Below are 16,208 nucleotides of genomic sequence, written 5' to 3' on the forward strand. Positions count from 1 at the left end.
TCGTCAGGCATTTTTCCAGTTTGGAGGATTAATTTAAAGACATTTGTCATCATCACCACTCCCTCATCGCTTAGTGCTTTAAATGCCTTGGTTAATACACTATCTGGTCCCACATTTAATCCTTTTTAGCAGTATCTGAATCCCCACCCTGGTGTTAAGTCTTGTGAGGTTGTTGTTTGCTCATATTTCCCTATTTCCTCAGATTCTCTTCAGTAAGCAGTTTCTCATAAAACAACTGCCCTCTCCTAACAGTTCCACCATCTGCCAGCATTTTTGCTTTGACATGTTTCACAATTCCCAGGTCCTCCATGCTGCTTTGCCTGATACTGGCTAATGTGTATATTCCTTTACCCACTTTCTTCGTAAGTAGACCCACATATAAGTCTGTCAGAATTTGGCACTTGGCTTCTGCAACTGCTCTTTTCACCTTTTTTTTTACCAGCTTGTATTCCTCTTAACTTTGCCCCATTCTTATTTTCCGCCATCACTTAAACCTTTCCTCCTTCTGTACGGCCTCCAGGACATCACTACATCTCCTGTCATTTGTACACACACAGCTGTGCACTTTCTGTAGTATGTTTGGATATTTTCCCCTGAACCTCATTGGAGTCATCATGGTTATTCGGTCATTGTCCAGCCTTCATCTCATTCTTAAATCTCTGATTAACTTGCCTACACATGAGCCTCCATCATTTTATCCTTTGTTGCACAACTTGACTTTTATCCCCACCTAGAATTTTCATGAGAAGTCTGTTAAAGCAATTTGTTGCTCTGCATTCTGATCTCCTGGAATCACTTTACAATCTCCTAGGGTTTTTAAATCTCTCCTTCTAATCAGGAAGTAGTCAGTCTGGGACCTGTTGACACCACTCTTGTACTTAATTAAGTGACCCTCCCTCTTTGCAAAGTATGTATTAGCAATAGTTAGGCCATGGGCTCTGGCTAACTCTAAGACCTTCTCACCAGCTTCATTTATGCCTCGTCCTCTGTGACCGTCATCGTAGCCCTGGCTGTGTTCTCGCACAGAGCCATTGAGATCTGCTCTGATGATCAGGAACTCAGCTTGTGTCACTTCAGTTATGACTTGGTTCAGCACTATCTGAAATTCCTCCTTCTCCTCTGTTGTACAGCCAACGTGTGGCTTATATAACTTGAAATATTTGGTCTTTGCTCAGTGCTATTCTAACTTTCATCAAGCAGTCACTCTTCCTTTGCATTATCATTATCGTTACTCTGTAATATTTATATTGTTGTAGCCCTTCAAGATCCCAGCCAGTGCTGGGCACCGTACAAACACTTAATAAAGGGCAGTCTCTGCCCCCAAAGAGTTTACAGTCTAAAAAACATGAGAAGCTGCACCATTTGGGAGTGAGCAAGAACTTAATGTCAGAACTAGTGTAAGTAGCCTTGTCTCGGGTCTTTAGACAGTGCCAGGGGTAAAAGCATGGAGTGAAGTGATGCTCCCCCATTGGCTTGCAGGGACCATGATGCCACCAGAACTGGCCCTCCCCATGAGAACACCTCACTGATACCTGACTGCGTGAACAGCACAACTGGAAAGCTACTTTCAGTATGTGCTTGTGGTTTACCACTGAATGAATTAGCAAAGCTTTTCTATACTCTGCAAGAAGTTTCACCTTCACCTTGAACATCTCATTAAAGTGGACTTTGTAAAAAATTGCTGTTTGACAGAGTAGAGCTTGGCATGGATGCCGACTGATGGACTGTCATGGGTTATTGTATAGTTGGCGAATGCTGCTGGCATCCATTGTATAGCTCAGGGGTGGCCAAACTTACACACCCTGCAAACCGCATACAACAATCTTCAGAAGTTTGAGATCCGGGGGGCGCCTGCTGGGATTCAGGGCTTCAGCCCTGCGGGGAGGAGGGTCATGGGACCTCAGCCCTGTGGAAGGCGCCTGCCCGGGCTCAGGGCTTCAGCCCCACTCCTGCTGAAGCATTGAGCTCCAGCAGGTGTGCCCTGTGGGTCTGAAGCCCCAAGATCCCCCTCCCCGCTGGGCACATGGTGCTGCCAGGCCCCCTCCCTGCATGGCAGCTGCTGGAGCTGGCAAGCTGGGAGCTGCAGCAATGGCGAGAGGCAGTAGCCAAGCTGCAGGGAGAGCCACTACTTTTGCTGCTCCCTTTCCCCATGGAGCTAAAGCAGTGGCTCCTCCCTGCAGCTCCCAGTTGTTTCCACTGCCTCTCCATGCAGAGCTAACACCTGGGAGCTGCAGGGAGAGGCCACTGAGGGTAAGAGCGGGGTGTACCTGGGAGGGCATGACTCAAGCTGATTGGGAGGGGCAAACCTTTAAATTGTGTCTCCCCCCCCCTGCCCCCAGCAGGCACCAGTTGTCTCTGGCAGAAGCTCCTAGCTCCACCACCCTGCCATTCCTGAGTCTGGTAGGCAGAGAACAGAAGGAGGGGCAGGGATTGGACTGGGGAGCTCCGCAAGCACCAGCTCTCTGTGGAGAAAGAAGTGGTTTGGGACTATTTAGAAAAGCTGGATGAGCACAAGTCCATGGGGCCGGATGTGTTGCATCCAAGAGTGCTAAAGGAGTTGGCGGATGTGATTGCAGAGCCATTGGCCATTATCTCTGAAAACTCATGGCGATTGGAGGAAGTCCCAGACGACTGGAAAAAGGCTAATGTAGTGCCCATCTTTAAAAAAGGGAAGAAGGAGGATCCTGGGAACTACAGGCCAGTCAGCCTCACCTCAGTCCTGGAAAAATCATGGAGCAGGTCCTCAAGGAATCAATTCTGAAGCACTTAGAGGAGAGGAAAGTGATCAGGAACAGTCAGCATGGATTCACCAAGGGCAAGTCATGCCTGACTAATCTAATTGCCTTCTATGATGAGATAACTGGCTCTGTGGATGCGGGGAAAGCGGTGGACGTGTTGTTCCTTGACTTTAGCAAAGCTTTTGACACGGTCTCCCACAGTATTCTTGCCAGTAAGTTAAAGTAGTATGGGCTGGATGAATGGACTATAAGGTAGATAGAAAGTTGGCTAGATTGTCGGGCTCAATGGGTCGTGATCAATGGCTCTGTGTCTAGTGGACAGTCGGTATCAAGTGGAGTGCCCTAAGGGTCGGTCCTGGGGCCGGTTTTGTTCAATATCTTCATTAAGGATATGGAGGATGGTGTGGATTGCACCCTCAGCAAGTTTGCTGATGATACTAAACTGGGAAGAGAGGTAGATATGCTGGAGGGTAGGGATAGGATACAGAGGGCCCTAGACAAATTAGAGGATTGGGCCAAAAGAAATCTGATGAGGTTCAACAAGGACTAATGCAGAGTCCTGCACTTAGGACGGAAGAATCCCATGCACCGCTACAGACTAGGGACCGAATGGCTTGGCAGCAGTTCTGCAGAAAAGGACCTAGGGGTTACAGTGAACAAGAGCTGGATATGAGTCAACAGTATGCCCTTGTTGCCAAGAAGACCAATGGCCTTTTGGGATGTATAAGTAGGGGCATTGCCAGCAGATCGAGGGACGTGATCGTTCCCCCTCTATTCGACATTGGTGAGGCCTCATCTGGAGTACTGTGTCCAGTTTTGGGCCCCACACTACAAGAAGGATGTGGAAAAATTGGAAAACATCCAGCGGAGGGCAACAAAAATGATTAGGGGACTGGAACACATGATTTATGAGGAGAGGCTGAGGGAACTGGGATTGTTTAGTCTGCAGAAGAGAAGAATGAGGGGGGATTTGATAGCTGCTTTCAACTACCTGAAAGGGGGTTCCAAAGAGGATGGATCTAGGCTGTTCTCAGTGGTAGCAGATGACAGACCGAGGAGTAATGGTCTCAAGTTGCAGTGGGGGAGGTTTAGGTTGGATATTAGGACAAAAATTTTCTAGGAGGGTGGTGAAACACTGGAATGCGTTACCTAGGGAGGTGGTGGAATCTCCTTCCTTAGAAGTTTTTAAGGTCAGGCTTGACAAAGCCCTGGCTGGGATGATTTAGTTGGGGGTTGGTCCTGCTTTGAGCAGGGGATTGGACTAGATGACCTCCTGAGGTCCCTTCCAACCCTGATATTCTATGAAAAGAGCCGCATATTGCTCAGAAGCCACAGTTTGGTCACCCCGGTATAGTTCATGAACTTAGTATGGTGAGAGAGATGACACATCATCTCTGATTCTACAGTGACATACTTAGCATGACAGATGATGAATGTTTCCAACAGTTTACCTGGATTGCAGAGCTATGTGACCTAGCTATAGTTGAGCTAGGTGACCTACTGAGACATGATTGTTGAATCAGTTTGCAAACAATGCTAAGTGTTTCCTTGCTTGCTGAGGATAGCAGCTGCTTTTCCTGGGATAGGCACTCTTCTTCTAAGACAGGGGTGGGCAAACTATGGCCTCGGGGCCGCATCAGGCCCTTCAGATGTTTAAATCTGGCCCTCGAGCTCCTGCCAGGTAGCAGGGTCTGGGGCTTGCCCCGCACTGGTGCTCCAGCCAAGGAGTGGGGTCTGGGGTTTGTCCTGCTCTGCGCGTGCTGTGGCTCTACGTGGCTCCTGGAAGCAGCGGCTATGTCTACACTAGAGAGATTACAGTGATGCAGCTCTAAGATCTTTCATGTAGCTGTTCTGTGCTGATGAGAGAGAGTGCTCCCATTGACATAATTAAACCACCCCCAGTGAGTGGCGATAGCATGTCAGCAGGAGAAGCTCTCCCGCCGACATAGCACTGTCCACACTGGTGTTTATGCCAGCGTAACTTATGTCGCTCAGGGGACTGGAACATTAACACCCCAAGCGACATCACTTTTGCCAACATAAGTGATAGCATAGACATAGCCTCACACGAATGTGAGAGGAGAATCTACCTATTATCTCCAGGAGTCACAGAGAGCACAAACCACTGTGCTACCCTTGAAGAGTTTCAGTGTGTACTCCTTCCCACCCTAAGTAGGATCAGCTCCACTGATTGGCATGGAGGAAGGATAGGACCATGGCGCTCCCTATGTGACAAGTCAAAAATGTGAGTGCTTATCTAAATCTTGAGGTTTCACCCATATCTATTTCTAAATTACAGATATGTAAATAAGATTCCAAGAAGAGAGATTTTCTTTTTTTATGTGTCATCAACAAGCTTAGGGTAGGATTTTTTTCTCTAGATCCTTCTGAAGCACTAAGAAATGTGTGACATGCAAGCTGATATACCATCTCATATAGAGAACCTTGTAACTATGGATTTTCTTATTGGCTATAATATATATATATATATATATACACACATACATATATAGCGTGTATGTGTTTGTGTGCATATATATAGTTATAAATTGCTACATTGACAATTATTTTGTACTTTTCTCCAATAGTAAGCCAGTCTGATTGCTACGTGAGCCTGTGGTTGCCAACTGCTTCAGCTGAAAAAGTCCGGACCAAAACTATCAAGAACTGCAGGGATCCAGTGTGGAATGAAACCTTCTATTTCAGGATCCAGAGTCAGGTCAAGGTGCAGAAAAAATGCCAAGTACTCTCTCTTGTGTCTCATCTGTAGCCAGATCCTTCTGGTATAGAAAAAGCCAGGACAAGATTTTCTGCATCCTGTGTATAATATCCCTTCAATTACTAGATGCTAAAAGTACCCTTAAAATTCCTCTGTGAATCATGTAAGTAACTCCAGTAACACGTGTTTGGAGTCTGAGTTTAGTGTTTGGAATAAGACTCCAGAGGCAAGTTAGAAACATAATTTATTTTCTGGTTGTGAACTAATTCAACTGAGTTTATTGAAAATTACACTAACAAGCTGGAGAGCTAGAAAATTAGTTCGGATTTCACTCACCCAATTCCCCTGAAGGATATTTATTTATTATGTGAAAAACACCAACATCTGATAGATACTCTGACAACAGAGAGATACAATGCAGAGTGATAACAAATGAAATAAAAATTAGAATCATTACACAATCAGAACAAATTCTCATTGAGTAGTAGCTTTGTTGTACTTAAAGTACTGTACAGGATCTTTTCAAGGGGGATAAGGCAAAGCGCCACATTTATTGGTAACACATGTATCAATCAACACTGTATCATATGCATATGATATATATTACACTCATGCACTCACATACACAAACACAAGCACACTCCGTCTTGTTGTTACCAACTAGTTGCTCCCCTTAACTTCACTGGGCAAGTGAGTTAGATGGGGGAGGGGTGGAGCCGGGCTTCTGTCGATCTGGATCGATCCTCCGATGTTGACAAGGAGGTCCTCTGAAAGACACCTCACATTTATAGCAGCTTCCCTTTCATGCAAGTCTATACCAGATTCAAAATCTGTGTCTGTTGGTCATCTGTGGCGCCTCCTTCTGGGTGTTGTCTTAATGCTGCCACATTTACTTTCAAAGAGGGTGTTTTTCAAAAGAAGGTGCTCGCTTCTAACTCCCAAGGCCCTCATTATGTCTGATTTTTTTTTAATGAGCCCACTTGACAAGTTTTAATGTTCTTGAGTCTGTCTTCCATCTCCTCTCCAATGGTTGCAGCTGTCTGGAGGTGCTTGCCTTCCACGCCTTGCTCATTCACACCTCATTCATTCAACAGGGCAATTGATTAAAAAAGGGGGAGATCTTATTCTACTCTTAGCAAAAAGACATTTTTCTTCTATCTTATTCTATCCTTAGGGGCTATAACATTATACCAAGGTTCAATACAAAATTTCTATATAAGGATTTGATACAAAGTTCCCGTATACCAACGCTCAATACAAAGTTTTTACGAAAACAGAGGTCACATGTGGCTAGACCTAATACAAAGTTATATGAAGAGAGATAATACAAAGTCATATGAAAGTTATGCGAAGATGCTTAATACAGAGATTTATCTACAGCTTGAGATAATGAACAACTGCGTACAGAACTGAGACCCAGGAACTCCTGTTTCTAGTAGCAGCTCTGTCACAATATGACACATAAAGTGTTAAGCAATTTATTCAGGTGGGTCTTGCTAAGGACATTATACTCAAACATTCCCTGAACATAGCTGGTTCTGTGATGAATTTGAAGGAATATGGATCAGTAAAGCCAACAGAGAACTTTAAAAAATGAATCCTTGGAAAAATTTCCAGGAGCCATAATTGCTTCCCTGTTGAATGGAAAAATTTATTCTTTCATGAGTTGATAAATTACAACGGCTGTTTTTAAAATAAGATTATCTACATTTAAAATTAAATTGTATGTTCATCGAGATGGAGAATTTTTCAGAAAGTTATTTGCAAATGGAAACAGAGTCAAAATAGAATTCCTGATACAACCTTCATTGATCAGATTCGAATATATTTCCAGTAAAGATGAGTGATTATTCACTTACTCATCATCTCTCTCTTCTTCTGTCTTTGTGCCAATCTCTCCCCCACTTCTTTCCTTCTTTATCTTCCTGTACTATATGCACACACTAAATATGGAATATTCACAGAGAACCTTGTTTCCTAGATGCTATCTAACAAAGAATATATTCTTAATTTATATTCCCAGAACGTCCTGGAACTGGCAATCTTTGATGAAGACGTTGTCCAAGATGATGGCCACCTCATTGTTTTCTTTGATATAGCTAAAATCCCACTTGGAGAAACAATTTTTATGAAGTTCCAGTTGAATCCACAGGTGAGAACTGATCTCACAAGCAGAGTGAGGTGGAAAGCATACATTTCTCTGGAATTTCCTCATAAAGTTAGTTTGTATTTGTCATAAATATAAAGGGAAGGGTAACCACTTTTCTGTATACAGTGCTATAAAATCCCTCCTGGCCAGAGGCAAAACCCTTTCACCTGTAAAGGGTTAAGAAGCTAAGGTAACGTAGCTGGCACCTGACCCAAAATGACCAATGAGAGGACAAGAGTCTTTCAAATCTGGAAGGGGGACAAAGGGTCTGTCTGTCTGTGCGATGCTTTTGCCAGGAACAGATCAGGAATGTAGCCTTACAACTCCTGTAAAATTAGTAAGTAATCTAGCTAGAAATGTGTTAGATTTCCTTTTGTTTAATGACTGGTCAAATAAGCTATGCTGGATGGAATGTATATTCCTGTTTTTGTGTCTTTTTGTAACTTAAGGTTTAGCCTAGAGGGATTCTCTATGTTTTGAATCCTATTACCCTGTAAGGTATTTGCCATCCTGATTTTACAGAGGTGATTCTTTTACCTTTTCTTTTTCCTTTGCCTCCATTTCTCTCCTGTGGGCAGCCTCCATTTCTTTTTCTTTTGCCTCCATTTCCATCTTTCTGAGTTCTACCCGTCTTTCATATTCCTTTTGTTTTTCCCCAGCCTCAAATCTGGCTAATTCCAACTTCTGTTGAACAGTGCAGTCTGTCATCCTAACCTCTTTGTTTTTAACTAATTTTACACCCTAGAGTTAGAAAGAAAAGAAAAGAAAACAAAAAACTGGCTTGTAAAAGTTTGCTGTGCTGTAACCTGATACCCTTTTTTTTTCTGATAGCTGTTCTCAGCCTACAGAAAAATCCTTTTGTTATGCCTGCTGCTCTGTCCCCCAGGCAGAGAGACAGAATCTACAGCTGCAATCACCTTTTAAAATCCTGCTGTGCTTTCTGGTTCAAAATGATCTCAAAATGATCCCACCACTCTGCCATCATTTCAAGGTTCCTTCCCCACTCTGAACTCTAGGGTACAGATGTGGGGACCTGCATGAAAGACCCCCTAAGCTTATTCTTACCAGCTTAGGTTAAAAACTTCCTCAAGGTACAAACTTTGCCTTGTCCTTGAACCCTATGCTGCCACCACCAAGCATTTTAAAGAAAGAACAGGGAAAGAGCCCACTTGGAGACCTCTTCCCCCAGAATATCCCCCCAAACCCTACACTCCCTTTCCTGGGGAAGGGTTGATAAGAATCCTCACCAATTTGTACAGGTGAACACAGACCCAAACCCTTGGATCTTAAGAACAATGAAAAATCAATCAGGTTCTTAAAAGAAGAATTTTAATTAAAGAAAAGGTAAAAGAATCACCTCTGTAAAATCAGGATGGAAAATACCTTATAGGGTAATCAGATTCAAAACATAGAGAATCCCTCTCGGCAAAACCTTAAGTTACAAAAGCCACAAAAACAGGAATATACATTCCATCCAGCACAGCTTATTTTACCAGTCATTAAACAAAAGGATATCTAACGCATTTCTAGCTAGATTACTTACTAACTTAACAGGAGTTGTAAGGCTACATTCCTGATCTGTTCCTGGCAAAAGCATCACACAGACAGACAGACAGACCCTTTGTCCCCCTCCAGATTTGAAAGAATCTTGTCCTCATCTTTAAAAAAGGGAAGAAGTAGGATCCTGGGAACTACAGGCCAGTCAGCCTCACCTCAGTCCCTGGAAAAATCATGGAGCAGGTCCTCAAGGAATCAATTCTGAAGCACTTAGAGGAGAGGAAAGTGATCAGGAACAGTCAGCATTGATTCACCAAGGGCAAGTCACGCCTGACTAATCTAATTGCCTTCTATGAAGAGATAACTGGCTCTGTGGATGAGGGGAAAGCGGTGGACGTATTGTTCCTTGACTTTAGCAAAGCTTTTGACACGGTCTCCCACAGTATTCTTGCCAGCAAGTTAAAGAAGTATGGGCTGGATGAATGGACTATAAGGTGGATAGAAGGTTGGCTAGATTGTCGGGCTCAACGGGTAGTGATCAATGGCTCTGTGTCTAGTGGACAGTCGGTATCAAGTGGAGTGCCCCAAGGGTCGGTCCTTGGGCCGGTTTTGTTCAATATCTTCATTAAGGATATGGAGGATGGTGTGGATTGCACCCTCAGCAAGTTTGCTGATGACACTAAACTGGGAAGAGAGGTAGATATGCTGGAGGGTAGCGATAGGATACAGAGGGCCCTAGACAAATTAGAGGATTGGGCCAAAAGAAATCTGATGAGGTTCAACAAGGACTAGTGCAGAGTCCTGCACTTAGGACGGAAGAATCCCATGCACCGCTACAGACTAGGGACCAAATGGCTCGGCAGCAGTTCCGCAGAAAAGGACCTAGGGGTTACAGTGGACGAGAAGCTGGATATGAGTCAACAGTGTGCTCTTGTTGCCAAGAAGGCCAATGGCATTTTGGGATGTATACGTAGGGGCATTGCCAGCAGATCGAGGGACGTGATCGTTCCCCCTCTATTCGACATTGGTGAGGCCTCATCTGGAGTACTGTGTCCAGTTTTGGGCCCCACACTACAAGAAGGATGTGGAAAAATTGCAAAGAGTCCAGCGGAGGGCAACAAAAATGATTAGGGGACTGGAACACATGACTTTTGAGGAGAGGCTGAGGGAACTGGGATTGTTTAGTCTGCGGAAGAGAAGAATGAGGGGGGATTTGATAGCTGCTTTCAACTACCTGAAAGGGGGTTCCAAAGAGGATGGATCTAGACTGTTCTCAGCGGTAGCTGATGACAGAACAAGGAGTAATGGTCTCAAGTTGCAGTGGGGGAGGTTTAGGTTGGATATTAGGAAAAACTTTTTCACTAGGAGGGTGGTGAAACACTGGAATGCATTACCTAGTGAGGTGGTGGAATCTCCTTCCTTAGATATTTTTAAGGTCAGGCTTGAGAAAGCCCTGGCTGGGATGATTTAGTTGAGGACTGGTCCTGCTTTGAGCAGGGGGTTGGACTAGATGACCTCCTGAGGTCCCTTCCAACCCTGATATTCTATGATTCTATGATTCTCTCATTGGTCATTTCTGGGTCAGGTACCAGCTAGGTTACTTTAGCTTCTTAACCCTTCACAGGTGAAAGGGTTTTGCCTTTGGCCAGGAGGGATTTCATAGCACTGTATACAGAAAGGTGGTTACCCTTCCCTTTATATTTATGACAGTATTATAATTCTTCTTTACCTTAGTGACTGTTAGTGTCTCTCCATCCATCCATATATCTAGCCATATTTACTTCTTTCAACCTATCTAAGAGCAAAGCTTCTCTAAAATTGCTTTGACATTGTACTGAATAGTTTGGCTAGAACTGCAACCATACTTTGTCAGAGGAGTTTATCAAGGGTTTGATGACATTGTTGACTGAACCACCAGTATTGAACTTCTGGAGATGAACTTCTCCAGTTACATCACTGAGCAGTTCTGAAGAAGGGAAGTTGCTCTTGTCTTTAAAACACAGAACTGGGAGAGAGGAGGACCTGGGCTCTACCCCAGGCTCTGTTGTAATCTGGCCATGTGACCTTGGACAAATCAATCTCTCTCTACCTGTTTCCTCATATGTAAACTCGTATCAGGACACTGGCTCTCCAAAAGGAACAGACATGTTATGAAGATTAAATAATTAATTTGGGTCAAGTACTTTTAGAACTTCTGATGGAAGGAGCTATACAAGCAGTAAAATATTATTCTGTGTCATAACTTGTTGCCATTGACCTAGCAACTTTGGAGCACAATAGTGATTTTGACTCTTGAAACTGGTATTGGTCTGTACTGGTAAAAAACCCAAGAATCTGATAATTATGCTGCATGAGTTCAATATTTAAATATTGGCACCAAATCCCATATTTGGCAAATAGACAAGTAGGCACACTTTACACACTTAAACATCCTTGATTTGGATGCTCAAAGCCTTATTTAGATCTTCACAATATTTTTCGAAGCGATACATTTTTAGCCTCTGCCTGAAGTGGAGGGACAGGAAAGAAAGAGATCTATTTAATATCTTATGTCCAAGCAACTAATAAGGAGAATTGAGAATGTCCTCAGTTCATTCAGTGATATCAACATCTTTCTGATCCTGGAGAGGTCAAAGCAATGAGCTTCTCTCCCCTAATGACAGGTTTCAGAGTAGCATTCGTGTTAGTCTGTATCCGCAAAAAGAAAAGGAGTACTTGTGGCACCTTAGAGACTAACAAATTTATTTGAGCATAAGCTTTCGTGAGCTACAGCTCACTTCATCAGATGTTCCGATGAAGTGAGCTGTAGCTCACAAAAGCTTATGCTCAAATAAATTTGTTAGTCTCTAAGGTGCCACAAGTATTCCTTTTCTCCCCTAATGGTGGGAACAGCTACTGGGAAGCAGAATATTGTTAGGGACCAAAAAGTGAAGTTAACTGACTATACTTGCAACACAAAATTTAAGGCTACTTTGCAGAAGATCCTTGAATACCAGGGCAGGGGTGGGCAGGAGGGGGAGGAAGAGTTTATACAATCAATGGGGCTGCCCTTATTGGGGAAGGTTTTTGCATGCTTCATTCATTTCTCTCTCTAATTTTCAGAGAAGGGAGGAGCTGGAGGCTGAGTTCACACTGGAGAACCTGTGAGTAAACCTCAAATATTATGAAATCAGAAATTAATGGACGCAGCAATTCCAAGAGTAATCAATCAATAGGGAAAATGTTTCATATCCTTGCTGTCTCTTCAATAGCCAGACCCCATCCACAGATTCCTTCCTTTTCCAAAACAGAGCACACTTAAACAAATCTTTAAAAAAAAATATAAAAGAGGGAGAAGAAAAGAGACAGAGTGGGGGAAAGAGCACAACAAATATCCATATCACTTTCTAGTAATAATTTGTGTCACTGTAATTTTTCCTAACGATGATGTGTTATTTAGGTCCCCCATAGGAGTCCAAGGCTGGCTTCTTGGGACCAGTGAAATGCATGTCAGTGGTGTGGGCACCCCTGGCCAATTCACGGCACTGGGGGCAATGTGACCCACACAGTCATTAATGATATTAAAACTGTCACAAGCCTCTCCCAGAGGTTTGACTATAGTTGAACCATCTCTGTTTCTGAGTAGTCAGTGTGGCCTCTAGTGAAAAGAGGCACACTTTTATGAACAACCAAAAATTAAAATGATCAAGATAAAAATGCTTAAAGTAGTATTTAGACGATACTGGTTGTGAAATGTGTCATTTTCATTTTGTTTTCTAGTCTGGATCTTCCTGAAACCATCATCACCAATGGAGTAGTAGTGGTACATTTTGTTTTTTTTTCTCTTGCCTCTACCGCATAGCAATACTTATAATACTGTGCAGAAACTAGAGAATCAGTAAAATGACCCAGAGCTGATACTCCTATACACTTCCTCATGCTGAGGCAAAGGCTGAGCTTGGATAGCTTGTGAACAGTTTGCATTTCCCCAGCATTCCCTAGAGTGTCTGTGTTGGTCGTGGCTGAGGCTAAAGTATCTGTGAGCTCCCTCAAGCCAGCACACCATAGAACTGACTAGCTGGAGAAGCATAACAATGAGCACTCCCAGCCGGTGCTCTCCCATTATTCCCTGCAGTGACTGTTGGAAGAAACTTCCATTGGAGTACAGCAGGAATGACATTTTACTACTCCAGCCAGCACTCCTGCATCATTCCATAGCCTAGCTGCCACTAGTTATGAGCGCAATGAAAAATACATAGCAAATCATCACTTGTCAAGGACATTTGTTTTCTTTGTAGCTTTATTTTTCCCCTTTGGGAGTCCTGGTGGATCCTTATGGGACCTTTAAGAATGCCGTCATTTTCTCTTGCTTTATACCACACCCCATAGACCACCTAGGGTATGTGTATCATAGCTACCATCCTTTCACCTGCAGATTAGATATGGCTCTCTCTAGAGCCCATTAATATTACTTCTTAGTCTACCAGAGAGATCATTGCAGAAGAATGCAAGGCACTTAGAACCAGGGATCAAGCATGCTGTCTCCACAGTGCTCCCAATATTTGCCACCCTGGTAGCAAAATAGTGGGCTGAAGAGGTAAGTCTCCCTCTGTGATATTTTCTGTGTGTAATCATCTTATTGGTCATGTTTGTTACAGTCTCGTGAAATTTCCTGCTTGGAAGTTCAGGTGGATAGGAGGAGGTGGAAGAAGAAGAAGAAGGGAAAAAAGCATTCTACAAGTGAGGTTATTGCTTCATTAACTGGTTATTAGTAGTTATAGCCTTTAAAACAGCAACTGGAAAATGTGTAATCCTTATTATAGGTTACACTGACTGCATCTACAACTGATTGTTAAAATTCCACTGCCTTAAAGCAACATTCAGGCTGAGATTTTGGACGTACTACTCCTAGTCCTGCACAGTGTACAGTCATTTACACTGGTGGAAAATGTGTATAAAATGCTACCAAATCTGAATGGTAGCATTGTGCACACACTTTGCACTGATGTATATGACTGTATTGGGGCGGTCACCCCGCTCCGGCCCTGAAGGGGTTAAAACAGCCCTGGGAAGCCAATAGGCTAGGCTGATTGGGGAAACAGCCACAGCTGGGGCCACGCCCCAGTCAGGCAACATCTGGCCCTATAAAAGGGCTGTGTCTCTCTCTAGCTCTTGAGAGAGAAGGACCTGGCTGCCTGGGAGAGAAGGGTACTTGGGACAGACCAGTGTGGGGGAAGTGGAGGAGGAGCTCCAGCCTGGCAAATCCCCAGGCTGCAGGCCTGGTCAAAGGCCAGAACAGGTACTGGGGTTGCAAAGGTTTAGCCTGGAGTTAGGCAGAGGTAGCAGGTCCAAACCCCCCCTTGCCAATGATGAGTGGTTTACAGGCTGCACTGCAGTCTGTCCCAATGAGCAGGAGCTGGATGATGACTGACAGTAGCCACTGAGGCAAGGTGGGTTTAGAGGGTGGGGGTTCCCCTGGGTGAGGAGATCCAGACTGTGGGTTACTGCTGGGGGCAGAACCCCTGGGCAAAGGGCACCAGGGTCTGGGAGGGACACGGGGGCCAGTGGCGGCGAGACACCGGCCTGCACAGGGTGCTCTGGAGGCTGGAGAGCTAATTCCCGAGACGACCAGCAGGAGGCGCGGAGCCAGTGAGTCATCGCCTCACTACAATGGCCTACACAAGGTGCAGGACAATGGGGAATCAGGTCCTTGGAATTCAGACTTATGATTCCACTAATAACCTTAACTCTATCCCCTTTCCCATGTGCACTGCAACAGGGTTTTCACTGCATGGTCATACAAGTATACACGAAATCAATGCTCCATTTGTTTATCTGCAGTTATAGAAAAGAACACATTTTGTATTTGTGTGTGTGTGTATGTGTGTGTGTGTGTGTGTGTACACAATTTGGCAAATTACATAATGTCACAGGCCCGTTTTTATGTGACCATCACCATGTAATGACAAGCTCTCTTGTAGTGTGTGTAGTGCATGCAGGAATGGTAACTTTCATGTGGGAATGAAAAAATTGAACTTTCTGATTTTGTGTGATTAATATCAGAGCCATAATATCACTTCCCCCAATATAAATTCCTTTGATTTTAATTATTTTGAATGATTACAAAATAAAATCTGTGTCTAAAGGTACTGTGTGCTTTGCTTGGTGCATGTGAGGGGCTGGGGTAGTGATTGCAAAGGTGGCTTTAAGCTGTCATTGAACTCCCATGGCTTCAAGAAGCTGGTTTGACTCCTAGTGTTAGGGGCTTCAGGGCTGCTCCAATTTATACTAGCAGTTATGGCTCTCATGAGCCTATACACCGCCTGGGAATTGGTGGCATGCTCCCTACAGTAAACCAGGGACATATGCGAAGAGAATCTCCAATTTCCCAGTGAGATTTCTAACTAGGTGGACTAGTTACACTTCTTCACACCCCCTTGTGCTGATCAAGTGTCACAAAGGAGTTGTAGCATTGGCAAGCATCTGGCCTATTATCTATGAAGTGACTAAAACAGACAGAGATTCATCTGGTCTATTTGTTCTTATAAAGAGGGTTATTAGCTATTGTAGGGTCAAATCCTTCAGGGCAGCTGTACCGCACATCATTTGGCCTATAATAACATACAATACAATCATGTACATTTGTTCTGTCAGAATACAGTGGCAGTAAATACATGGCATCCCAAAGCACAGGGATGTTCCGATCTGGGTTTTTTGTTCAGGCCATTGTAAAGATAGGGCCATAGGGAATATTTGAATCTGAGTCCATGTCCAGATTTCAAATCTCCCCATCCCCCAAAGCGTACAGAACACAGGTTTTGGTTCCAGTTCATCTCTAGGTATTTTTGTCTTTTTTGTTTTTGTTTTATTACAGATGCTGATAAAGGTTTGGTTTTGGTTTTGTTCGGTTTTTTTTTGTCTCCTTTTTGTTAGAGCATGACTTGACGTTTACAGTGAAAGGATCCTTTGAAGAAACTCATTGCCTTTCATTGTGCTGTGACCCCAGCTTTCATCTTACAGATCCCATCTTGTTTCACTATGCCAAGCATAGCCAGCCACAACTGGATATTACAGTCCCGAAAATGAAGACACTTCCCAGCTTTGTATGTTATAATTCAACATGGTA

General features: G+C 43.8%; 1 protein-coding gene across 3 annotated transcripts in view; it reads left to right on the forward strand.

Moving 5' to 3' along the window:
• Positions 1-16,208, forward strand: part of LOC102937778 (cytosolic phospholipase A2 epsilon) — a 62,266-nt gene that overhangs the window by 16,234 nt on the left and 29,824 nt on the right. For all 3 annotated transcript variants that reach the window (XM_027818137.3, XM_043549578.1, XM_043549579.1), the window contains exons 4-9: positions 5,327-5,463; positions 7,481-7,609; positions 12,206-12,246; positions 12,863-12,905; positions 13,741-13,822; positions 16,016-16,185. In XM_027818137.3, the coding sequence (XP_027673938.2) occupies positions 5,327-5,463; positions 7,481-7,609; positions 12,206-12,246; positions 12,863-12,905; positions 13,741-13,822; positions 16,016-16,185 (602 nt within the window). The remainder of the gene's footprint in view (positions 1-5,326; positions 5,464-7,480; positions 7,610-12,205; positions 12,247-12,862; positions 12,906-13,740; positions 13,823-16,015; positions 16,186-16,208) is intronic.

Source organism: Chelonia mydas, chromosome 6, assembly GCF_015237465.2.
Source record: "Chelonia mydas isolate rCheMyd1 chromosome 6, rCheMyd1.pri.v2, whole genome shotgun sequence".
Taxonomy (NCBI): Eukaryota; Metazoa; Chordata; order Testudines; family Cheloniidae; genus Chelonia; species Chelonia mydas.